General features: G+C 43.6%; 1 protein-coding gene across 4 annotated transcripts in view; it reads left to right on the forward strand.

Annotated features, from left to right (window-relative positions):
- Positions 1-27,210, forward strand: part of MAMDC2 (MAM domain containing 2) — a 164,042-nt gene that overhangs the window by 68,162 nt on the left and 68,670 nt on the right. For all 4 annotated transcript variants that reach the window (XR_015169705.1, XR_015169704.1, XM_086415505.1 and 1 more), the window contains exons 3-6: positions 427-698; positions 2,434-2,518; positions 5,713-5,850; positions 25,670-25,926. Coding sequence is in view for 2 of the 4 variants with exons in the window: in XM_086415505.1 (XP_086271631.1) it covers positions 427-698; positions 2,434-2,518; positions 5,713-5,850; positions 25,670-25,926 (752 nt within the window). In the remaining 2 variants the exon portion in view is untranslated. The remainder of the gene's footprint in view (positions 1-426; positions 699-2,433; positions 2,519-5,712; positions 5,851-25,669; positions 25,927-27,210) is intronic.

A 27,210-nucleotide genomic window follows, 5' to 3' on the forward strand; every position in this document is an offset into this window, starting at 1 on the left:
AGAAGCTCCTTAGCCTGGCTTCTCAAACTCATATGCCTGTGGGGGCCAGGGAGATGAAAGCGGTGTGCTAGATATGGGCCTGTTACAAGGTGATGGGAGGTACTAGCAAGCACCAGATATTTGGCTTCAAGGTCAGGAGGTGATAGGGAAAGTGGGGATAATGGCAAACAGAGCCCACAGGCCAGCTCTAACGAGGCAGCACTGCTGAGCTCTGGGCTGCTGCTGTTGTGTGAAAGTAGCCTCCGTGTCACCAGACCTTCTAATTTCTCACCAGAAGCAGAGACCCAGTGTTCAGGCAACGTTTAGTGGGCCCACCTAATGCATGTGCTGGCTGTGTCTGCCTCAGGTTTACTGGACTGCAGTTGTGCATTTTCCTGAGTCACAAGCAGAAGATTGATTTCTTCCCTGGGTCCCCTTCTCTTCTAGGCCATTATATTTATGTGGACACCTCCTTTGCCAAGCAAGGGGAGAAAGCCGTGCTGCTGAGTCCTGATCTGCAGGCTGAAGAATGGAGCTGCCTCCGATTGGTCTACCAGATAGCCACATCTTCAGGGTCACCATCAGATCCCAGCCGGCTGAACCTCTACATGAGATTTGAAGATGAAAGCTTCGATCGTTTGTTTTGGTCAGCCAAGGAGCCTTCAGACAGCTGGCTCATAGCCAGCTTGGATTTGCAAAATAGTTCCCAAAAATTCAAGGTAGAAAAAATGTAGATGCAGGCTTAGTGTTTGACGTTATACTATTCTGAGGTCTTATGAAAACTTCTGCCATTCATTGCAGTTCGTTATCTCCTGTGTTAGGATGTGGCATTTTGAAGGAGCTGCATCACAGAAAAACATTAGTAGTGGAAATTAATATTGTTTATTCTTTAGAAGAGTTTCTTCCCAGATTTGTTTTCTGTCTATTTAAATGGGATTTGTGTAAGAATCTAAATAGGGCTTAAACCAACCTCTTCAATGAATATTTATTTTCCAATGGGCTTTAGGGAGTATTCTCATTTCTTATAATTTTGTTTCATTCTCCTAAGTTGTGTGTTTATGTTTGTGTTGTCTTCCTAATGCTTCCTTTGCTATAATTTTTTAACAAAACAGTAACTATGATTTAAAAAAATGAAAATACATTGAAAGAGGAAAGATATTTAAAGGACATGTTCTGATTTCAAAGATGAAAGTTGTTCCATCAAAAGTATTGGGAAAGTAAGGTAGAGAATGTAACAGAAAGTTGGATGTAGATTGGAGCAGGAAGGAGGATGAAGCTTGGACTCAGTTGGCCATGAAGTATGATATTTAGTGAGAACTTGTCATGGGAGACAAAGCGGAGGCTTCCAGAAAACTTTCTCCATTTCTAATCCCCTTTTCAATTCCTTATCCCAAATCTCTTCTTCCTCAACAAGCTTTGGAATACAGTACTCTACATTTCATATCTGCATATAGTCCTCCCATCAGACAGCAGGGTGGATTGAGGGAAGAAGCACTGGAGGTCTGAGTTCCCTATTATAAAGTGTCTCCCCAACAGTATATCACACCTGATATCTACCAGAATAGCTGCAAAATACTGGACTAAAATCACATAAGGAAAGGCAAATATTTTCAGAAGGAAGACCCAAGGTAAACAGTGCTTGAAATCAGCCACATAAATTGTTATGCTTCTCCCTATTCTTTGGGGCTTCCCTGGTGACTCAGATGATAAAGAATCCACCTGCAATGCAGGAGACCTGGGTTTGATCCCTGGGTTGGGAACATCCCTGGGAGGAGAGCACGGCAACCCACTCTAGTATGTTTGCCTGGAGAATCCCATAGACAGAGGAGCCTGGTGGGCTATAGTCAATAGGGTTGCACAGAGTCGGATACTACTGAAGCAAAAAAATCTCTCTTCTTTGTGTAAAATTATCAAATTTTCATCAATATAGAAACTACAAGTTGAACTGAGTTTTGAGCCTCTTCCATTCATGCAAAGATCCGCCCCACCACTGATCAAATTGCCATACCTGCCTCCTCTTCCAAGGGATTTTTTTCCCCCTCTGAGGACTCTGCCTTCAGTTCCTAGCCATGCTTAGAATGGACTTGCCCAGGGACCTAAGTCTCCTTTCCATCTGCAGCCAACTGGTGTCACCACAGGTGCGGGAGAAGGTGGTGGCTGGGGTTCCAGTGGAAGGCAACTGACTGGAAGACAACTGAGCTCTTACTGGATACCTTGCTCACCTCAAAGTTCTGAGAATATATGTGTGAGTTGGTGTACACACATGCACACGCACACACTTGCCTTCTTTCAGTAAAGTCCATCATGGGATTAGTATCCAACAGCAACGAACTGAGACAAACAATCTCATTTTGCCTTGAATTGCTGAAGAGCTTCTGACTAGTAGATGAAATACTAAAAATGGACACATGGTGTTTTAAAGTCTAACTCCCTTCTGCCTCATGTGTTGTGCAGATTTTAATAGAAGGTGTGCTAGGACATGGAAATACATCCAGCATCGCACTCTTTGAAATCAAGATGACAACCGGCTACTGTATTGGTAAGTGGGTTTCCTTCTCATTGTATCAGAACATGCATCTTTTTCTAAAATCTCCTGTTGCCAGAAGTAAATGAATCAATCGTAAAGGCAGAGTATTTTACAAACTACATTCTGTAGTGCATTTTGAATTTTGCATCATTTGAATGCTTTATGATGTTCCTCTGTCTTTAGCAGAGGAAGGCTCATTAAGAGTTTGCCTGGACTGACTGGGTTGATGAAAGAAAAGTAGGTGAAGCAGCTGTAACCTGAGTTGCTGCCTTAAACTCAACATATTCCATATTCCAATAAACATAATTTCCAGTTGGCTGTAAATTCAGCTTTTTGTAACATTTGCCAGAAAGGCAGCAGCCTATTTACCTCCACATTACCTCCTTTCCTCACTCTCCTCCATTCCTCTCTTACACATCACTGCTCTGTCTTTACAATCACAGTTGTCACTTAGATTCCACTTGAGCAGGGTTGTGAGGTGCTTCCTATATGCCAGCTTCTTGGGGGGCATCAAGAGCAGACATTCTCTATGCTTGAGGTCTCTCGCCTTCCATTGTCTCCTACTGAAGCTGTCTCTATAAATGATCAGTTCTGCAGGTGAAGGACATGCCATGCTGTGCAGGCGAGAGGGGTGGGGAGGAAACCAGACAGGACTGAATCCAGGAGATGCATTTGAGCTGTTGTTTCAAGAAGGGGAAGTTTAGGAATTCAGTCGGTGAAGGAGTAGGGCAGGAAGGAAAGCATTCATTCTGGGCAGACCCCACTGCAGGGCCAGTGCAGTGCGTGTCCAGGCAAAGGCCAGGGGCTGGGTAGTGTTTGAAGTGAGAGTCAGGAGTGCTGAGGGAGGCTGTTACGAAAGAGTCTGGATCCCAGCTGTGGAGCCTGGGTTCCTGGATTATGTGGCTGGGAGGCACCAGAAGTCACTCAGTGGGGAGGGGCCTGCAGCTGGGCTTTCAGATGCTGCCTCTGGCTGCCACCTGGAAAATAAGCTGGAAACAAGGAAAGTATATGATAGGAAAACCCTTTGGAAGTGCTTGCGACCTCCAAGAGGGGAATATAGGAATCTAAAATTGGGGTCGGCAGTGGAATGGGATAAAGGTGGTAGGTTTGAGAGATTTTTTCCAGCGCTGACAATACTGGAGGCTGAATGGCTATGGAAAGGAAGAGATAAGAGTCAAGGGCAATTCTGGACAAAAAGGAGCCTTTAATAATTCCTTGAGTCTTACTTCTCTGTTTTGACCTGCTAGTCGATGATGGTAATGCAAGTGAAAGACAGCAGACCTACATTGTTACCACTTCATGAAGACACAGTGAGCTAAAACTGTATCTTCTTTCTTTAGTCCTCCATGTAGCTCTTTAGTGGCAGCTGCCTGGGGCTTGAACACCCTCACAGGCTAGTCAGACGCACCTGGTGGAGCACCACCTGCTGGCTCAGTCAATGCAGTGCGCCCCGCAGCCTCCGTTTCATTACCTGCAAAATGGGGATTCAAATATTTCCCTCATAGGAAAGGACTGTTGTGGAGACCAGTAAGATCATGGATATGAAGGGGATGGTCACCGTGCTTGGCAGTCAAAACTGTTAATTTCCTTTCTTCAGATCACTTGATGGCTTCTGTTTTTAAAAAAAAAAAACACACACAAAAGGAGCCCTGATATTTTATCTTGTTGAACTGTATGATCTTACTCTCACCTCATCTTTCTTTCTGTACACTCCTTTTGCCTCTCTTGTTTCCTCATCTGTAAAGTGAGGTTAATAATAGTACATACCTTGTGGGGTTGTTTTGAGGATTAGATAATTTAATTCACATAAAGTACTCAGATTAGTGCCTGGTGCATTGAAGAATATTTTGCTTTTTTCTTTTACTCTGCAGCAGCCTTTGGCACTGACTGTTGGGCATAGGTTAGTGGCTCCTGTAGTAGAAAAGTTGAAAATGAAAATCTTAAAAATGTTGAGTGCTTGCTAATGCAAAAGCACACTGATAACTGTATCAGTCAGGACCCTGGCAAGAAAGTGGAAACAGATTACACTCAACCTTAGTAATTTGAGGAAAACTCACCAAAGGGACTACAAAGGTGTGGGCGGGTGAAGGAAGCCTGTCAAAATGCAGTAATCCAAGACTAGTCAGAGTGATGACTCATGAACCATCAGCATTGGAGATCTGAAGGGGCAAGAGAGGAGGGTTTACCAGAACATAGAGCTGTGTGGTCCCTCGGTAGAGGGGCACAGCCAACTCATGGCATCCTGGCAGAAAGGGAACTGCAGGAATAAACGACCCCAACCTTTGTTCTCCTCTTATCTTCCTTTGGTTGAATCCATTTTAGAAGCCAATAGGCAAGGAAGCCCATACAGGTCCATACACATCAACCTCTGGAGGATGGAGCAGGGTGGGAGAAAGGTGGATGGGTCTGGAGGAGCCAATAGGAGATGACCAGCACAATCACAACTTCGTATTTTTAACTGTTGTTTATGGGGGTCAACAGAGGAATAGCCTTGTGAGTTTCTTGCTCCCCCAAAGGAGTCTGTTGACTGGGAACAATTTATCTGTGCGAGCATCTCAATGCTACTAAAAAGGGGAGAGAGGGTCTCTTTGTCTTCTCTTGTTTTCTCTACTCAGTAGCTGCCAAAGGGCCCAGTGCCTAAGATATTCCTGTCTCGACTATTCTAAGATCTTATTTATAAGCAAAGCAGAGAACTCTAGCATCATAGGAAACATGCGCCTTAGCCCTCATCTTAGTACCTTGTCTACCATCAAGAGAGAAGGGAATGAAAGAATGGGTTCCCAGAAAGGTGGTGGATAAAATTTCTGGAGCTAAAAGTATAGCTCTAAATAGTGCTTTGACACAGAATTGGCTGATCTACCAAGCACTAACCACGTGCCTGGCACTGTGCTGGCAGCTGTCCACCCTTATCACAGCCCTGCGTGGTGGGAGTATCTCCCCATTTTGCATAGGAAGACATGGAGACTAGGAGAGGTCACATTCCAGCCACATGGGCCACAATCCAAAGAAGCAATGATGAATTATAATCTCTGTTCATTACAGGATCTCTCCTCTTGATTGACTTTGTCCAGGGCTCATGGTACAAAGGCCCCGGTGGTAGAAGGGAGTGTGAAACATACCGGAGTAAGAGCAAACTGCAGTGAGTCTGGGCAGCTGCAGGCACAACTACATCTCCATCAAGTCTGTTTTTATTTCTCTTCTGCCAGAATGTGACTTTGAAGAAAACCATCTCTGTGGCTTTGTGAACCACTGGAACCCCAACGTGAACTGGTTTGTTGGAGGAGGAAATACTCGGAACTCCAACTCTAGTCTCCCGCAGGATCACACCTTAAAGAGTGAACTGGGTGAGCTGGGGACACCTTTTTCCAGGATAACTGTGTTTGCCATCTCCCCACTATATTGACCTGCCCATGGCTCTGTCAACAGAAAAGGAGGCAGTGAGAGGAGGGTGAGTAGGCACTGAGAGACCTGGCAGGAGAGTAGGGAAGAGTAAGCCTTGAGACAGAGACAAACTGCAGACACGATCGCTGTAACAGAGAATGCCACCCAGTTCAAGGCTCTTCTTGCCCTGTGACTGGGCTTTGCTATTTTCACATTTCCATACTACGCTTTATTTTCTTTTCTGTTTATCGTTCAGCATTTCTAAGGACAAGGCTGGAATAACCCTAGGTTACTTTTCACTAAAAATAGATTGAATGATGCGAAGCAGACGGTAAGAACTTCTCTCTTGGCAGGGAGGTGAGCCAGTACTGATGATCAGTCCTGAAATGTGGTGAGCAACAGGGCCCCCTAGTGGCCAAGTGAGCTGGTTCTCTGCAGGGAAAATGGAGAGGAGAGGGTATCAGTGATCAACGGGCTTGGGGGAGAAAGACCCTACACAGGGAGACCTGGCAAGGGCCTGCTTCCTTGTGGATTATGGCAGCTCTCACCTGGACCTTGGTGGCTTCATGAAAACCTAGGTCTCCTCACGGTTGCAACACATTCCTTTTGTCAACTCCAAGTTCTTGTTGACCAGAGAGAAGGTTCTGGTGACTAGCTTTCCATCAGGGACAGAATAGGAATGTTGATTCTGCTACAAACAGTACCATTTCCCCTTTTAATGCTTTGCCATGTGGATATTTAGGTGATCTGCTCAGTGACAATAAATAGCTGATGATGACACTGTGTCCCCTTGAGCTGCCTGAACACATGGCAACTGTTTATGGCAACTTTACATCATTTCTCATTCACTGTAGTTCCTCTTCATGTGAATATTTTTAACCACGTCTCCAACTGTTTTAAGTGTCCATCTTGTTACTTATCTTGGCCTTGGACAGTCTTCATCCTGTCCTTACTGTTCTCTTTGCTCTTAGGTGTTGCACAAAAGTTTCAGGTTTCCAAATGTATATACATATTTTGGTCCCAGACACACACAACCCCTCTCTACTTGTGGCCATTGAAGGAGCCACACCTATAATGAGTGTTATGTATACAGTGAATGATCAGCTGTTATGACAGATTAATTCAGGAATCTGCATGAGTATTTTAAATGACAATAGGGTTATCTCAAAATAATAAAATGTTACTAGAGATCTCTTCAAGAAAATTAGACATACCAAGGGAACATTTCATGCAAAGATGGGCTCGATAAAGGACCGAAATGGTATGGACCTAACAGAAGCAGAAGATATTAAGAAGAGGTGGCAAGAATACACAGAAGAACTGTACAAAAAAGATCTTCACAACCCAGATAATCACGATGGTGTGATCACTCACCTAGAGCCAGATATCCTGGAATGTGAAGTCAAGGGGGCCTTAGAAAGCATCACTACAAACAAAGCTAGTGGAGGTGATGGAATTTCAGTTGAGCTATTCCAAATCCTGAAAGATATGCTGTGAAAGTACTGCACTCAATATGCCAGCAAATTTAGAAAACCCAACAGTGGCCAGAGGACTGGAAAAGGTCAGTTTTCATTCCAATCCCAAAGAAAGGCAATGCCAAAGAATTCTCAAACTACCGCACAATTGCATTCATCTCACACGCTAGCAAAGTAATGTTCAAAATTCTCCAAGCCAGGCTTCAGCAATACATGAACCATGAACTTCCAGATGTTCAAGCTGGTTTTAGAAAAGGCAGAGGAACCAGAGATCAAATTGCCAACATCCACTGGATCATCGAAAAAGCAAGAGAGTTCCAGAAAAAACATCTATTTCTGCTTTATTGACTATGCCAAAGCCTTTGACTATGTGAATCACAATAAACTGTGGAAAATTCTGAAAGAGATGGGAATACCAGACCACCTGACCTGCCTCTTGAGAAATTTGTATGCAGGTCAGGAAGCAACAGTTAGAACTGGACATGAAACAACAGACTGGTTCCAAATAGGAAAAGGAGTACATCAAGGCTGTATATTGTCACCCTGCTTATTTAACTTCTATGCAGAGTACATCATGAGAAATGCTGGGCTGGAAGAAGCACAAGCTGGAATCAAGATTGCCTGGAGAAATATCAATAACCTCAGATATGCAGATGACACCACCCTTATGGCAGAAAGTGAAGAGGAGCTGAAAAGCCTCTTGATGAAGGTGAAAGAGGAGAATGAAATAGTTGGCTTAAAACTCAACATTCAGAAAACGAAGATCATGGCGTCTGGTCCCATCACTTCTTGGAAAATAGATGGGGAAACAGTGGAAACAGTGTCAGACTTTATTTTTTGGGGCTCCAAAATCACTGCAGATGGTGATTGCAGCCATGAAATTAAAGGACGCTTACTCCTTGGGAGAAAAGTTATGACCAACCTAGATAGCATATTCAAAAGCAGAGATTACTTTGCCAACAAAGGTCCATCTAGTCAAGGCTATGGTTTTTCCAGTGGTCATGTATGGATGTGAGAGTTGGACTGTGAAGAAAGCTGAGCGCCGAAGAATTGATGCTTTTGAACTGTGGTGTTGGAGAAGACTCTTGAGAGTCCCTTGGACTGCAAGGAGATCCAACCAGTCCATTCTGAAGGAGATCAGCCCTGGGATTTCTTTGGAAGAAATTACGCTAAAGCTGAAACTCCAATACTTTGGCCACCTCATGCAAAGAGTTGACTCATTGGAAAAGACTCTGATACTAGGAGGGATTGGGGGCAGGAGGAGAAAGGGACGACAGAGGATGAGATGGATGGATGGCATCACCGACTTGATGGACGTGAGTCTGAGTGAACTCTGGGAGCTGGTGATGGACAGGGAGGCCTGGCGTGCTGCGATTCATGGGGTCACAAAGAGTCAGACACGACTGAGCGACTGAACTGAACTTAACCTCTTGAAACCTTTGTTTAAATGAATAAAACAACGAACACTGTCTTGGGGTTTCAAAAAGAAAAGCCAGATGACATTTCTTAATTTATGGAAGTAGGTCCAGTACTCTTGCCTGGAAAATCCCATGGACGGAGGAGCCTGCTAGGCTGCAGTCCATGGGGCCGCTATGAGTTGGACACAACTGAGCAACCTCACTTTCACTTTTCACTTACATACATTGGAGAAGGAAATGGCAACCCACTCCAGTGTTCTTGCCTGGAGAATCCCAGGGACAGGGGAGCCTGGTGGGCTGCCGTCTCTGGGGTTGCACAGAGTCGGACACGACTGAAGCGACTTAGCAGCAGCAGTAGCAGCAGGCTGATTTTGAGATTGTTTTCTGCCATCTTTTAAAATTCTAGTGCGAGGAATAGAGAGAATCTTGAAAGACTAGTGCATTAAAATTGTAATAATCCTTGGTGTCATTACCACAGAAATACAACCTTTGGTGTTAGAGAACTTTTCACAAACCACTAAAAAAGTAGTTCTAAAGTCAGATCCTCTGGGTAACCAATGTCATAATCTAATCATTATTTGTTCAGTGCATAATTTTTCATTCTTAATGATGGCAAGGACCAGCTGTCTGGGAGAACACATATTCTTGGGAGAGGCAGCAGACCTATGGACTAGTGTCAAATCACCCCTTTGACTATGTTGTGTGTGTGTGTGTGTATGTGTGTGTTAGTCACTCAGTCGTGTCCAACTCTTTGCAACCCTGTGGACTGTAGCCCGCCAGGCTCCTCTGTCCATGAAATTCTCCAGGCAAGAATACTGGAGTGGGTTGCCATATCCTCCTCGAGGGGATCTTCCTGACCCAGGGATCAAACCCATATCTCCTGCATTGCAGGTAGATTCTTTACCATCTAAGATACCTGGGAAGCCTATGTTAATTGCATGTAACCCATTGTTTGCAAAATGCATCACCCCTAGTTCTTCCTCTCTCTCATTTGTGACCACAGAACATTCCAACCATGTTTGTTTCAACAAGGGATAAAGAGGAGGACGAGGCCAGGAGTCAGAATGCTTGTGCTCCAGACCCAGTTATAAGAGTGCTGTATTACTTTAGGTGATTTGCAGATATTTGATCCTGTCTAGAATTTCTATAAGGTATTTGGTCTATTCCATTAGGTCCTTGAAATTTGGTCCCTTCCAAAACACCTGTGAGCATTATTTGGTCTGTGTCAAATGGTTTTAGACAGGACCAAATATCAAGGACCTTTGTGCACAGACTAAATGTCATAGGGACATTTCAGACAGGACCAAATGTCCTTCAGTGCTTTGGGTAGTCCCTTAACTTCTGAGGGTCTCCACCAGTCTGTTTGAAAATGAGGAATTTGAGTTCAATGATCCGTAAGATGCCTTTGAGTTCTAATATTTTACTCTTTTTTCTTTACCTAATGCTATACATCAAAATCTCCAAATTCACCATCCACTGAGATATATTTCAAAAATGCTCTGGATAAAAACAAAAATAAACAAATGGGACCTAATTAAATTTTAAAGCTTTTGCACTGCAAAGAAAACTATAAACAAATGAAAAGACAACACACAGAATGGGGAACATTATTCGCAGATGAAGCAACCAACAAAGGATTAATCTCTAAAATATGCAAACAGCTCATGCAGTTCAATATCATAAAAGCAAATAACCCAATCAAAAAATAAGCAGAATATCTAAATAGACATTTCTCCAAAGAAGATATAAAGATGGCCAAAAGGCACATGAAAAGATGCTCAACATTACTACTCAGCTCAGTTCAGTCACTCAGTCATGTCCCACTCTTTGGACTCCATGGACTGCAGCAAGCCAGGTTTCTCTGTCCATCACCAACTCCCGGAGCTTGCTCAAATTCATGTCCATCGAGTTGGAGATGCCATCCAACTATCTCATCTTCTGTCATCCCCTTCTCCTCCCCTCCTCTATCTTTCCCAGCATCAGGGTCTTTTCCAATGAGTCGGTTCTTCACAGCAGGTGGCCAAAGTATCGGAGCTTCAGCTTCAGCATCAGTTCTTTCAGTGAATATGCAGTATTAATTTCCTTTAGGATTGACTGGTTTGATCTCCTTGCAGTCCAAGGGACTCTCATGAGTCTTCACCAACACCACAGTTTAAAAACATCAATTCTTCAGTGCTCAGCTTTCTTTATGGTCCGACTCTCACATCTGTACATGACTACTGGATAAACCATAGCTTCGACTATATGTACGTTTGTCAGCAAAGTAATGTCTCTTCTTTTTAATATGCTGACTAGGTTGGTCATAGCTTTACGTCCAAGGAGCAAGCGTCTTTTTAATTTCATGGCTGCTGTCACCATCTGCAGTGATTTTGGAGCCCAAGAAAATAAAGTCTGTCACTGTTTCCATTGTTTCCCCATCTACTTGCCATGAAGTGATGGGACTGGATGCCACGATCTTCATTTTTTGAATGTTGAGTTTTAAGCCAGCTTTTTCAGTCTCCTCTTTCACTTTCATCAAGAGGCTCTTTAGTTCCTCTTTGCTTTCTGCCATAATGGTGGTGTCATCTGCATAGCTGAGGTTATTAATATTTCTCCCCACAATCTTGATTCCAGTTTGTGCTTCATCTATCCCAGCGTTTCTAATGATGCATATAATTTAAATAAGCAGAGTGACAATGTACAGCCTTGACATACTCCTTTCCCATTTTGGAACCAATCTCTTTCTAACTGTTGCTTCTTGACCTGCATACAGGTTTCTCAGGAGGCAAGTCAGGTGGTCTGGTATTCCCACTCTTTAAGAATTTTCCACAATTTGTTGTGAGCCATACAGTCAAAGGCTTTAACGTAGTCATTGAAGCAGAAGTAGATACTATTGTGGAATTCTCTTGCCTTTTTTATGACACAAAGGCAAATGTTGGCAATTTGATTTCTGGTTTCTCTGCCTTTTCTAAATCCATCTTGAATGTCTGGAAGTTCTCGGTTCACGTACTATTGAAACCTACCTTGGAGAATTTTGAGCATTACTTTACTAGCATGTGAGATGAGTCCAATTATGCAGTAGTTTGAACATTCTTTGGCATTGCCTTTCTTCGGAACTGGAATGAAAACTGAAGTCCTGTGGCCACTGCTGAGTTTTCCAAATTTGCTGGCATATTGAGTGCAGCACTTTCACAGCATCACCTTTCAGGATTTGAAATAGCTCAGCTGGAATTCCAGCATCTCCCCTAGCTTTGTTGGTAGTGATTCTTCCTACAGCCCACTTGACTTTGCAGTCCAGGATGTCTGGCTCTAGGTGAGTGATCACACCCATCATGGTTATCTGGGTCATTAAGATCTTTTTTGTACAGTTCTTCTGTGTGTTCTTGCCACCTCTTAATATCTTCTGCTTATGTTAGGTCCATATCATTTCTGTCCTTTATTGTGCCCATCTTTGCATGAAATGTTCCCTTGCTATCTCTAATTTTCTTGAAGAGATCTCTAGTGTTTCCCATTCTATTGTTTTCCTCTATTTCTTTGCACTGATGACTGAGGAAGGCTTTCTTATCTCTCCTTGCTATTCTTTGGAACTCTGCATTCAGATGGATATATCTTTCCTTTTCTCCCTTGCTGTGCATTTCTCTTCTTTTCTCAGCTGTTTGTAAGGCCCCCTCAGACAACCATTTTGCCTTTTTGCATTTCTTTTTCTTGGGGGATGGTTTTGATCACCGCCTCCTGTACAGTGTCACAAACCTCCATCCATAATTCTTCAGGCACTCTATCAGATCTAATCCCTTGAATCTATTTGTCACTTGTACTGTATAATCATAAGAAGTTTGATTTAGATCATACCTGAATAGATTAGTGGTTTTCCCTACTTTCTTCAATTTAAGTCTGAATTTTGCAATAAGTTCATGATCTAAGCCACAGTCAGCTCCTGGTCTTGTTTTTGCCGACTGTATAGAGCTTCTCTATCTTTGGCTGCAAAGAATATAATCAATCTGATTTCGGTATTGACCATCTGGTGATGTCCACGTGTAGCGTCATCTCTTGTGTTGTTAGAAGAGGGTGTTTGCTATGACCATTGCATTCTCTTGACAAAACTCTTCATTTTGTACTCCCAGGCCAAACTTGCTTGTTACTCCAGGTATCTCTTGACTTCCTACTTTTGCATTCCAGTCCCCTATAATGAAAAGGACATTGTTTTTTGGTATTAGTTCTAAAAGGTCTTGTAGGTCTTCATAGAACCATTCAACTTCAGCTTCTTCAGCATTAGTGGTTGGGGCAAAGACTTGGATTACTGTGATATTGAATGGTGTGCTTTGGAAATGAACAGAGATCATTCTGTCATTTTTGAGATTGCACCCAAGTGTTGCATTTCAGACTCTTTTGTTGACTATGAGGGCTACTCCATTTATTCTAAGGGATTCTTGCCCACAGTAGTAAATATAATGGTCATCTGAATTAAGCTCACCCATTCTGGTCCATTTTAGTTTTCTGATTCCTAAAATCTCGATGTTCACTCTTGCCATCTCCTGTCTGACCACTTCCAATTTACCTTAATTCATGGACCTAACATTTCAGATTCCTATGCAATATTGTTCTTTACAGCATCAGACTTTACTTCCATCACCAGTAACATCCACAACTGGGTATTGTTTTCACTTTGACTCAGCCTCTTCATTCTTTCTGGATCTATTTCTCTGGTCTTTTCCAATAGCATATTGGGCACCTACTGACCTGGGGTGTTCATCTTTCAGGATCATATCTTTTTGCCTTTTTATACTGTTCATGGGGTTCTCAAGGCAAGAATACTGAAGTGGTTGCCATTCCCTTCTCCAGTGGACTACATTTTGTCAGAACTCTCCACCATGACCCATCCATCTCGGGTGGCCCTATATGGCATGGCTCATAGTTTCATTGAGTTAGACAAGGCTGTGATCCATGGATCAGTTTGGTTAGTTTTCTGTGATTGCGCTTTTCATTCTGTCTGCCCTCTAATGAATAAGGATAAAAGGCTTCTACAGAAAAAAAAAAAAAAAAAGAGGCTTCTGGAAGCTTCCTGATGGTAAGGACTGACTGTGGGGGAATCTGGGTCTTGCTCTGGTGGGTGGGGCCATATTCAGTAAATCTTTAATCCAATTTTCTGTGGATGAGTGGGGCTGTGTTCCCTCCCTGTAGTTTGGCCTGAAGCCAAACTATGGTAGGGGTAATGGCAGTAATGGTGACCTCCTTCCAAGTGACTTATGCCAGTATGCTGTGGCTCCCGGGACTGTTGTATTCAGTGCCCCTGACACTGCGTCAGACCACTGTCAACCCACATCTCCGCCAGAGACTTCTGGACACTCACAGGCAAGTCTGGCTCAGTCTTCTCTGGGGTCACTGTTCCTTTCTCCTGAGTCCTTGTGCACACAAGGTTTTATTTGTGCCCTCCAAGAAGACTCTTGGAAGGCACAGTCCTGTGCCTGGGGAAGGTTTCCCTGGGCCTGTGGAAGTTCTGTAAGCAAATTCCACTGGCCTTCAAAGTCGAAGTCCCCAGGTTGGGAAACCATTGCAGCACTATTAACAATAGCCAGAGCATGGAAACAACCTAAATGTCCTTAGATGGAGGGATGGATAAAGAAGATGTGGTTCATATATACAATGGAATATTACTCAACCATTTAAAACAGGAACAAAATAATGCCATTTGCAGTGACATGGATGGACCTTCACGTATAATAATAAGTGATATTATACAATATCACTTGTACATGGAATCTAAAGAAAATGGTACAAGTGAACCCATTTACAAAACACTAATAGAGTCATAGATGCAGAAGAGAAACTTATGGTTACCAAGGTGGAAATAGAGGATGGATAAATTGGGAGATTGGAGTTGACGCATACATGCTGCTATATATAAAAGGATAATGAGAACCTACTGTATAGCACAGGGAACTCTACTCAGTACTCAGTAATGACCTATATAGGAATGGAATCTAAAAAAGAGTGGATATACGTGTGTGTGTATATATATATATATATGAGATTCACTTTGCCATACAGCAAAAACTATACTGTATGTCAACTATACTCCAATAAAAATTAATTTTAAAAATAAAATGCCTTGAGTCCCTCCTGAATATGTATAAACACATTGCATTTGGCATTAGAAAAAAGAAAAAGGAGGATTAAAGGGAGTAAGGAATGAGAAAAAGAGGACCTGGCTTTTCTAATATCCTGACCAGTAGATTTTCTAGTGTCTATATCAAGGCTTGATGATGTGGTCATCCCTGAGGAGCACAAAGACTTGGTGGCAGAGCATGTCAGCCCTGCCGTAGGCACTCGCTGCTCTCCTCCCATTCCCTCCCCCTCCCATCTCCTCCTCTCCATTTTTCCTATCTTTTCTCTTCTTCCTCGGCTATTCTAAAACTGCTCCCAAAGACAGGCAGCTTTGCCCACTAGCATTGCTTAGTCCCCTGACGTCAGTATGAAGGCCCAACGAAGTATTTGAGCCTGAGCCTGAAGTAGTCATGTATGGATGTGAGAGTTGGACTGTGAAGAAAGCTGAGCGCTGAAGAACTGATGCTTTTGAACTGTGGTGTTGGAAAAGACTCTTGAGAGTCCCTTGGACTGCAAGGAGATCCAACCAGTCCATTCTGAAGGACATCAGTCCTGGGTGTTCATTGGAAGGACCGATGCTGAAGCTGAAACTCCAATACTTTGGCCACCTGATGCGAAGAGCTGACTCATTTGAAAAGACCCTGATTCTGGGAAAGACAGGGTGGGAGGAGAAGGGGACGACAGAGGATGAAATGGTTGGATGGCATCACCGACTCAATGGTCATGGGTTTGGGTGAACTCCAGGAGTTGATGATGGACAGGGAGGCCTGACACGCTGTGATTCATGGGGTCGCAAAGAGTCAGACATGACTGAGCAACTGAACTGAACTGAAGGGAAGAACTCTAGGGAGACTGTTACCTGCTTCCAGCAATCCTGAATTATAATCAGCCTACTCAGAGCCTTCTTCATTGATCACAATGAGGCTTTTTCATTGATCGCTCATTCATTCATTCAACAAATACATAATAAGCACTCTTTATAGACCAGGTATTCTTGCATAACCTAGTGATACAAAAACTTCCAACTGTTCCCTAGAATGCCACTATTTGAGTATAATAATCTTTATGTGAGAAGAATTCTCACACAAATCATTCTATATATGTCATCAAGTAAACTGGGGAAATGCTGAGCTGAAGAAAGCTAAATAGACACCTCTATTTGATGGCTTCTCAGTGCCTTTAATATGCTTCTGTGTTAACATATATTATGGCCTTTCTCAAAATGTTCAAATACTGAGATACTATGTAAATATGCATAGGGATGTATGATTAGTACAATTATGAAATACATGATATGGGACCACAGAAAAATGAAAGACCACCTTGGTTTTGGAATTTGGGGAAGGCTTTCTACAGGAAGTCATATCAGAACTGGTATTTGGCCTGATGGATAAGGAGAAGATAAGAATAGTGTATGCAGAGGTGTTCAGGCATAAGAATAGATAGTTTCTTTGATGTTTGGAGAGTGTTTAAAGATGGTGGCATGTGTGATAATGGCAGAGTAGGGCTTAGATCCTAGGTTGTATTTCTGCTTGTGATCAGCAGGAAGCCTGGATGCCTACCTTCCATTCACTTCTTCCAACTGTTCTCTGCTATTTTACTTTGGCTTCTCTTTTTGGAGTAAGGTACTCAGCTATGCAGATGACACCACCCTTATGGCAGAAAGTGAAGAGGAACTAAAAAGCCTCCTGATGAAAGTGAAAGTGGAGAGTGAAAAAGTTGGCTTAAAGCTCAACATTCAGAAAACGAAGATCATGGCATCCGGTCCCATCATTTCTTGGGAAATAGATGGGGAAACAGTGGAAACAGTGGCAGACTTTATTTTTATTTTTTGGGGCTCCAAAATCACTGCAGATGGTAACTGCAGCCATGAAATTAAAAGACGTTTACTCCTTGGAAGGAAAGTTATGACCAACCTAGACAGCATTTTCAAAAGCAGAGACATTACTTTTCCAACAAAGGTCCGTCTAGTCAAGGCTATGATTTTTCCTGTGGTCATGTATGGATGTGAGAGTTGGACTGTGAAGAAGGCTGAGCGCCGAAGAATTGATGGTTTTGAACTGTGGTGTTGGAGAAAACTCTTGAGAGTCCCTTGGACTGCAAGGAGATCCAACCAGTCCATTCTAAAGGAGATCAGTCCTGGGTGTTCTTCGGAAGGAATGATGCTAAAGCTGAAACTCCAGTACTTTGGCCACCTCATGCAAAGAGTTGACTCATTGGAAAAGACTCTGATGCTGGGAGTGATTGGGGGCAGGAGGAGAAGGGGACGACAGAGGATGAGATGGCTGGATGGCATCACTGACTTGATGGACATGAGTCTGGGTGAACTCCAGGAGATGGTGATGGACAGGGAGGCCTGGCGTGCTGCGATTCGGGTCGCAAAGAGTCAGACACGACTGAGTGACTGAACTGAACTGATTGCCCAATGGATAACCAAAGAGCCTTCTCATTCCCACCCAACACACACACACACATACACACATTCACACTCCTCACACTTAGACTCCTAGATGAGACTTCTCCCTACATAGGATGGGGCTAAAAAAGATGAGTTCTAAAAATTCTTAAATTTTTTATTTGAAACACTTTTTGCTCATATGACTCAAAGGTTTGACCAGGATTACTCTTGGGAAAAAAGCCTCCAATGCTCTAAATAAGAGAAAGGCCACCTTTCTTATTACATCTGCTTTCTACCAGGTATATTGATTTTCCCTGAGCTCCATCAATTTGGGTGACAGAGGAAAGATTAAATGGTTCAGCTGTCTGCTCGCAGCAGCAGATTTGGCTCTGTATAAACTCATCTCCTGTTATTCGTATCCTGGAAGCAGCTTATGCTTTTGTTTTCAGGTAAAAACCGGAGAAACAAACAGCAGGGGTGAGGGAAGCTATGTGCCTGCTCAGAAACTTCAGAGCTGCAGAGATGCTGAAGGAAGTCTTCTCCGGAGGGCTGTAGCCTATGTGTTTTAGAAAAGAGAACAGTGAATGTAATATCTGAAAAATATTGTGTGGATGTCAGTTTTCCTTCACTTGTCTGTGTGTTTTTAACAGCTTCAAACAGTGAGTCAGATTTTTCAAATGAGCACTGTGTCTTCAAATTCTTGACTTATGGTGGAAATGACTAATGCAGTGGGAGTGTGATAGACTACTGGAGGGGCTGGGACATTATCTCGCTTTTTCTTACTCAGTTTGGATTCATCACATGTGGATTTCTTTCCTTTGTTAATATTTTATGAAGTGAAACAAAATCCTTCAGGGGATAAGCTACTGACAGCTCAGATCATTACTGTTTCCTACCTGTCTTAGCAAAAAGAAGATAATTGCTGGAAAGATAATGAGGGAAATCTGTTCCTTTGCTGACATTTTAAAAATCAGGACTGCATACAGTGCCGCTACAGAAAGAGCTGAACAAAGTTTCAAAATGTAGAATAAGGTCAGAGTTGTTTTACTCCATCAAAGACCCTGACATGGATGGATCATCTTTCCATAACTCACAACATTCTTTTCTCATTTCACTTTGGATTGAGTTCAAGCATCATCTTCATAGAACTTATTCGTTCTCACTCTGCACTGATCCATTTGGTTCATCGCAAAAGCACTCAGCAGGGAAGCAGCTTTATTAATTTTCTCACCATTACCTTTGTGCAAGCTCTGCTGGATCTCCTTTCTCTGTCCTCGGGTGACTTCACCATGGCTTTCCAGGCACCTTCTGATATTAACAAACCGCCTCATTTTTAAGGATTAAATTCAGTTGATTTGGAACCCCAATTTCTGATCCTTCAACCAGAACACAGAGCAGCTGTAGAGAAGCAATTGGGCTTTACTTCTTCATACTTCTTCCCTTTGCTCTTTTCTTCATCTTCCCCCACTCACGATGCTGCTTATGGCTTCTCCAGGGTTGGGAAGGCAAGATGGGGAAGGGAAGGGGACGAAAGGTCATATGTGACCTGTGCTGTTTAATCTGGAGTCGATGACCTTCATGCTGCAGGTGGCTGGATGCTGGCTATGTCTCTCACAGCCAATGACAAAAATGCACTCTCTGGCCATCTGTGAATCCCCCTTAGTGCTTGTTATGAGGTACACCCCACCAGCCCCTTTTTGTTAGGGTTACTGCCCTGGATGCAGTCCTTTTGAGAAGAGTCCTTTCAGGCACTCTAGCCCAGCTACCTTCTGAGTTTTCCACTTAGGCTTCGGGAAAACTCAGATGTCTCCCCCATCAAACTCTGGAAGTCCAGCTCACTGGCAACAAAAATCCTTTCTGTCCCTTCTGCCCCTAGGTCCCTACAGCCTCTAGCTGCATGCCGTCAAGGCTCTGATACAGAGGCCCAGCCTCTGCAACCCATAAACTCCAGTTATCCCTGGAGTTCTCTCAGTAACTCTCCCACCCTCCTCTCAAGGCCCAAGGCAGTCACAGAACCCAGGAACTTGCAAGGTGGGTGGGATGGGATTAGATGGTAGTTTCCCTCCCCTACCTCCTCTACAAGTGCTTCTCTGAAACCCCCTCCCTTGGGTAAAGGTAAGAAAGGGGAAGCAATCCCCTCCCATTCCCTTGGGGGATCAAAAGGAAACATATGGCAGGTCAGCTCCACAAATCTCTTCAAAGGAACTCTGCCTCCAGTCTCTCTGATCCCTCCTTGGCCTTCTCATATATACAGGCTGGCAGAGGAGGGCTGAGGATGGAGGGTTAGGATTAGTGGGGAGGTGAAAGGGTCTAATCTGGTACAGCAGGTTTAGATTCCAAGTCTGCCACAATGTAGCATATACAACAGGGATAGTTTAGCACCACTCTGTAGAAAATAGAGGGACTTGTGCCCCATTGTTCTTATCACTAAGATCTTAGCAGAAACTAGAAGTCCCACTTCATATACTGACTCTACTGTAGAGTCAGACTCTATTATAGTAAAACTTAATCAAACCCTTAGAACTAAAGGTTTAGCAGGTAACTGCCAGACCTGTAGACTAGAAATTGGGCATGGTAACTAGATGCCTTTGGGTGCTGCCTCCTCACAATGGCAGCAGACCCACTGGCATGCCTTTCTTTGGGTCTTCCCCCACACCCAGGAGACAGCTCGTCCAGACAACCATGACACAGATGCAGACATTGCAACTGGAGCACAAATGTGGCCAACGGGACCGAATCACAGCTGAGTCAGAGGGTGCTGCTGGCATCGCAGCCAAGCCAAGGGCAATCTCTGTGGAATGCTGGTTAGCCAGACTGTTTGAAAATAGAAGTTCAGGAGTTGCCTTCAAAGTTCTTTTCCTAATTTAAGGGAAAATGGCTGACTACCAGTGAGCCACTGGTTCCACATGAAAAGTTGAGCTAATACAGAGAGCTGCTGTAAAAAAGGAGGGAATTCCTCTTCAGAAGTGAGTGTGCACATGCTCTTAGCGCAGGCATTTTGCCAGAGGGGCCTGAGCTTTGGCTTGGGTCCCAGAGAGTTTTGCTCTTTTAATAGAATCCCCAGTGGTTTGGTTGATTATAAGGATCCTTTCCACCTAAGATCTATCTATACCTAGTTTAATCTACTCAGACTTAAAGGATCTGATTTTTCTTTCTAAAAGTCTTCCTCTAGAAATTCTGGAGGTTCCAGAACCCTGGACCAGTTGAGGAGTTGGCCTCATTGAGCTGGGCAGAAAAGTTCTTATAGGACACTGGCCATAATTTTCCAAGCACTCCAGGCTACCTTCTTCATTCCCCTTGGAAGGGTACACCAAGTGGTGCCTGCACCACCACCTGCTCCCAACCTCAGAGGAGACTGTACCTGATGACACATATTCAGCCTGGGCTGGTGGTCATTCCTCTGGCCCAGCCTCCTGGGGCTGACACCTGGTGATTTCTGAATCATCCACACTCCTTTAACTGAGATGATACACTTCTGATGAGTTATCTTCTGTTTCCCAGTCAAAAAGTGTCTTACTCAGATAGTCAGTAAACAGTACCCAACTTTGGCAACAAATGAATGACAAAGAGGAAAGGGTGGGGAGGCAGTAGAATGTGGTCTGGTCTAGTGGTTCCGTATGCGACTTGGTGTCAGCAGTCCTGGTCGGGTTCCCAGCAGCCTCTCTGACTCACTTCGGCCAGGTCACATTGTGTTTGCTGTTGTTTGGGATCAGCAGTGGGACTGTGGCTCATTGGCCTCATGTCTTGTGCATGGGTTGTTAACTAGGCACTAGCTGCAAATTCAGGTACGTAAATGTTGTCCACCCAGGAGCTAAGTAGCCTTTAAGAAGCACTGTCAGATATCTGTCAGCTGTGAGGAAGATACATTCATAATGGGAAGGAGTGTGAGACATTGCTCCTAACCACAGTCATCATGTACTCTGGAAGCAGAACAAATACTTTCCAGTGGATGTGTGAGGTCTCCTAGATTTCCTGAGGTCTCCTGTAGTTTTGGAGGTGTGCTTCACCTGGTAGACTGAATTCCTTCTTCATGTCTGTCTGGCCACCAGCAGTGCTTCAGAGGACACTGAGCTTAGGAGGGGAGCTCGTGGCCTTGCCTCCTTATCAGAAGTTCCTGGATTCTGCTCAGTCTAACATTCTGATTCTTCCTTTAAAATCCCTCCCCAGAGGCAGCCAACTGGGAGCTCATCAGCTGCTGCCAGTCTTGCAGTTATGTTTATTTGGCACTCACAAAGTTTAAAAAATTGTGATGGCAGGTATTATAGGTTGAATTATATTTCCTCAAAATCCATATGTTAAAGTCCTAACCCTCAGAACTTCAGAATTGGGGAATGGAAATGGGGTCATTGAATATTAATTGGTTAAGATGAGGTCATACTAAAGTGGGGTGGACCCCGGCCCCGCCCAAGTCCAGTATGGAAAAAAAGGGAAATTTGGCCACAGAGAGATACAAGCTTAGAAGGGAGAATACCATGTGACCATGTGATCTCTGAAGGCAGAGATCTATCAGTTAGTGTCAAAGATTGCCAATGCCATGGAAGCTAGGAGAGAGGCATAGAACAGGATCTCCCTGACATCTGTCAGAAGGAACTAATTGTTCCCATACCTTGACCTTGGCTGTCTGGGGAGGCCTTACAAATAGCTGTGAAAAGAAGAGAAGCAAAAAGCAAAGGAGAAAAGGAAAGATATAAACATCTGAATGCAGAGTTCCAAAGAATAGCAAGAAGAGATACGAAAGCCTTCTTCAGCAATCAATGCAAAGAAATAGAGGAAAGCAACAGAATGGGAAAGACTAGGGGTCTCTTCAAGAAAATCAGAGATACCAAAGGAACATTTCATGCAAAGATGAGCTCAATAAAGGACAGAAATGGTATGGACCTAACAGAAGCAGAAGATATTAAGAAGAGATGGCAAGAATACACAGAAGAACTGTACAAAAAAGATCTTCACAACCCAGATAATCACGATGGTGTGATCACTGACCTAGAGCCAGACATCCTGGAATGTGAAGTCAAGTAGCCTTAGAAAGCATCACTACGAACAAAGCTAGTGGAGGTGATGGAATTCCAGTTGAGCTATTCCAAATCCTGAAAGATGATGCTGTGAAAGTGCTGCACTCAATATGCCAGCAAATTTGGAAAACTCAGCAGTGGCCACAGGACTGGTAAAGGTGTTTTCATTCCGATCCCAAAGAAAGGCAATGCCAAAGAATGCTCAAACTACCGCACAACTGCACTCATCTCACACGCTAGTAAAGTAATGCTCAAAATTCTCCAAGCCAGGCTTCAGCAATATGTGAACCGTGAACTTCCTGATGTTCAAGCTGGTTTTAGAAAAGGCAGAGGAACCAGAGATCAAATTGCCAACATCCGCTGGATCATGGAAAAAGCAAGAGAGTTCCAGAAAAACATCTATTTCTGCTTTATTGACTATGCCAAAGCCTTTGACTATGTGGATCACAATAAACTGTGGAAACTTCTGAAAGAGATGGGAATACCAGACCACCTGATCTGCCTCTTGATAAATCTGTATGCAGGTCAGGAAGCAACAGTTAGAACTGGACGTGGAACAACAGACTGGTTCCAAATAGGAAAAGGAGTATGTCAAGGCTGTATACTGTCACCCTGCTTATTTAACTTATATGCAGAGTACATCATGAGAAACGCTGGACTGGAAGAAACATAAGCTGAAATCAAGATTGCTGGGAAAAATATCAATAACCTCAGATATGCAGATGACACCACCCTTATGGCAGAAAGTGAAGAGGAACTCAAAAGCCTCTTGATGAAAGTGAAAGTGGAGAGTGAAAAAGTTGGCTTAAAGCTCAACATTCAGAAAACGAAGATCATGGCATCCGGTCCCACCACTTCATGGGAAATAGATGGGGAAACAGTGGAAACAGTGTCAGACTTTATTTTTCTGGACTCCAAAATCACTACAGATGGTGACTGCAGCCATGAAATTAAAAGATGCTTACTCCTTGGAAGGAAAGTTATGACCAACCTAGATAGCATATTCAAAAGCAGAGACATTACTTTGCCAACAAAGGTTCGTCTAGTCAAGGCTATGGTTTTTCCTGTGGTCATGTATGGATGTGAGAGTTGGACTGTGAAGAAGGCCGAGCGCCGAAGAATTGATGGTTTTGAACTGTGGTGTTGGAGAAGACTCTTGAGAGTCCCTTGGACTGCAAGGAGATGCAACCAGTCCATTCTGAAGGAGATCAGCCCTGGGATTTCTTTAGAAGGAATGATGCTAAAGCTGAAACTCCAGTACTTTGGCCACCTCATGCGAAGAGTTGACTCATTGGAAAAGACTCTGATGCTGGGAGGGATTGGGGGCAGGAGGAGAAAGGGACGACAGAGGATGAGATGGCTGGATGGCATCACTGACTCAATGGACGTGAGTCTGAGTGAACTCCGGGAGTTGGTGATGGACAGGGAGGCCTGGCGTGCTGCGATTCATGGGGTTGCAAAGAGTCGGACATGACTGAGTGACTGATCTGATCTGATCTGATCTGACCTTGTACTTCTAGCCTCCTGAATTGTGGGACAAATTTCTTTAGTTTCAGCCATCCAGTTTAGGTTACTGTTACGGTAACCCTAACAAAATAATAGGTGTGGTATCGTTTTTAAATGAATGGGTTTGCCAGAAAAATCTGGATTTTGAGTTTCAGTGGGAGAGGCCTGCAGCCCCTGGCTGATGTGAGGGCATCGGCAGGAGGTAGAGGGATGGGTTCTCAGGGAGGAGCACGGGTCCAGTGCCCCTCACCCCCAGATGGTTGTCACAGCCCAAGAATACAGACCCAGCACTATCAGATTTTCTGATTTTTTTCAGGGAAGTTTGATATCTGCTTCCCATTGCTGGTGAAATGTGATTTCCACTGTTGATGGCTAATCCGTCACTCTCCATTTTCTCCCTGACCCACTCCACTTCAGTCATATACTTGATCTGGCTGACTTCTCTGATCATCTGAGTTTGTGATTTCTCTTTATTCACAGTCGCATGGCTTGGCAAGATAGTCAGACAATTCTATTTAAGCCAGGGAGATTTTTCAGAGTGGGTTGAACAATTTGCTACCAGGAGAAAGGAGCTTTGATTTATCCATCTTTCCCATATTGCAGTGAGGATTGTTCTGAGACCGTGTTTCTGCTTTGGATCACCAGTTGTTGAGGGCCCACCACATTCCAGGTGGTATGTTAGCTGCAAAGCAAGTGTGCAACATGTGAATGCATATATTCTTCCTAATATACTTACTGCTATTTTGCTGGTGATTAAAGAAAAGATTATAAACCAGGTACCATGTAATAAAAGCAAAGACATTAAGCTGTAATTGTTCTGAGCTTATAAATAGAAAGGCCATTCTATCATAGCTGCATTGCCTCACATGTCTCTGTCACTGCGGCTCAAATAAATTAGACTAATAAATAAAATTGCTGATACTAATAGTACCATATGGGAGGAGCATGGTATAAAAACACCAATGGCATTCCTTTACTTCATTATAATTATCTTAGGCAATTACAATGTGCCAGGTACACGCTAACCAGTTCACATACACAATCTCATTTAACATTCAGATCAACCCTGTGAGAGAAATATTTGATTCTTATTCTAGAGATCAGGAAATTGAAGTCCAGAGATATTCAGTAACTTGCTCAAAGTCACAGGGCATAAGATGTAGAGCTGGATTCAAAGCCAGTGCATTTAATGCCAAAATCCAGGTTCTCCCACTTCCACCTCTCTTTTTCTTTATTTTACCAAAATGCCTCTAATGAAGATCAGCTATTGGGTCTGGAGTCCACCAAGGCCTTGCCAACCATCGAGGGAAGGGGGCTTGGTCCCAAGTTCAACTTCCCAAATCCTAACCCTGTCGACAGTGTTGACTGACCTACATGCTCTATTAAAGAGGTACAAATTGTCATCTAGTTTGAATTCGAAATCTTTGTTTCACTCAAAGAACACACAGTGACATTACATGTATGTGGCAAAGACGTAGAGGAGAACAGATGGTGCACTTGGCGTGCTCTTAGAAACCTTATCACTCAAAGAAGGTTTGTTGGAGGGGCCTTCGGGGTCATGTTCTGCTATTTTTCCTCAACTGTGTTCAGCTTATAAACATTCAAACACTTTACAGATGACATACCTACCTTTCTATATGTATGGTTTACTTCAATCGAAGGTAAAAGAAAGAGAAAGAATGGTCCTTATATTAAGCAGAGCACAGTGAACTCCACTACTTATCTCCCAGCTGCAACTTTCATCAATCTATGGCCAAACTTCTTTCATCTACAGCTCATTCTCTTCCTCTCTTCCACTCCCACCAGGTTATTTTGAAGTAAATCCCAAATTGTGTAGTTGTGTCTGAGACTCCGTCTGTCTGTCTTAGGTTGTTTTCTCTGTGTGATTTCAGGCCATTACATGTACGTGGACTCTATCTATGTCAAGCACTTCCAGGAGGTGGCCCAGCTCATCTCCCCGATGACCACGGCCCCCATGTCTGGCTGCCTGTCATTTTATTACCAACTCCAGCAGAGGAATGACAACATCTTCTCTGTGTACACGAGGGACGCAGCTGGCCTGTATGAGGAGATCTGGAAAGCGGGCGATCCAGGGAACGCTGTCTGGAACCTTGCTGAGGCGGAGTTCAGTGCCCCGTACCCCAAGGAGGTAGGTGTGCCTGGTGTGCCCTGGCCTGGCCACTCTGCAGAGATGCCACCCAGACGTGGAGCAGGAGACACTGCAGGCTCATACTCATTCCTCCTTTCCTTTGTGTCTCAGTCTTAATCTCCCTTTTCCCTTCCTTGGCCTTCTCCACTTTTCTGCCTTCCTCTGTATCTCTCTGCCTTCCTCCTCTACCACTTCATTTTCTAGAAGAGTATTTCTTAATAAAGACAAATATTAGAAAGCCAGTTAACCAACTAGATTTCTTGGCCACACTCTCCCTCTGAACTTGCACTGTGGTTGTGTGAGTTCAGATGAGATTAGTCAGACTCCTTCTACATGAACCTTACTCTCAAACTTCAGCTCCTGACAGCAGCTGTGAAGGTTCCCCTTACCTGAGGGAACACTCCTAAATTTAAAGAAAAAATGACTAATTTTTTCTTTTCTCCTTTACAGTGTAAATAATGTCATAAAAGTCAGAAATAAACATGATTTTGGCCCTAATTTGAAACAAGCCTTGGGGCCTCTAAACTTTTTATGGTTTAAAACTGTTCATTTACATGAGTGGTAAATGTCCAGTGCAGAAGAATTAGAAAATTCAGAGAAGCAAAACAAACTAAAATGCCCTACACCAGCCCTGCAAAGAAAAAAACTAACATCTTGGTATTCATTCTTGAAGACCTTTTTGTAAGCACATATATTAATACGTATCTATACATGTATCCTGGGCTTCCCAGGTGACGAGGTGGTAAAGACTCTGCCTGCCAGTGCAGGAGACGCAAGAGGCTTGGATTCAATCCCTGATTCGGGAAGACCCCTTGGAGAAGGAAATGGCAACCCACTCCAGTATTCTTGCCTGGGAAATCCCATGGACAGAGGAGCCTGGCGGACTACAGTCCATGGGGTCTCAAAGAGTCAAACAACTGAGCACACACATGCACACACACACGCACGTATTTCAGTACTGACAACAATCCAGCAAAGTAGATAAAATTATCCCCGTATTCCAGATCAAAGAGGAGGAAATGGAAAGTGCAAGACGTTTGCTGTTTTGTTCTAGGTCACACTACTGGTGAGTGCCAGGGTGCTAAGTTTCCTGCACTAAATCTGACTTAAATTTGAAGGAAGAGGGGAGCTCTGTGGTTGCAGATCTCGGGCTCTAAAGAGAGTCTTAGTCCCCACAGCTTATGAACATCCCCTGCTTTCACTCTGCACTTTTTGCAGTATCTTGCCTAGTTCCGTTTAGAGTGCAAGAGAGGCCAATGATCCTCTGGATGCTTTTCAGTAGTG

This window comes from Bos grunniens, chromosome 8 (assembly GCF_055505025.1).
Source record: "Bos grunniens cultivar Pamir isolate PY7600 chromosome 8, Bosgru_T2T1.0, whole genome shotgun sequence".
Taxonomy (NCBI): Eukaryota; Metazoa; Chordata; class Mammalia; order Artiodactyla; family Bovidae; genus Bos; species Bos grunniens.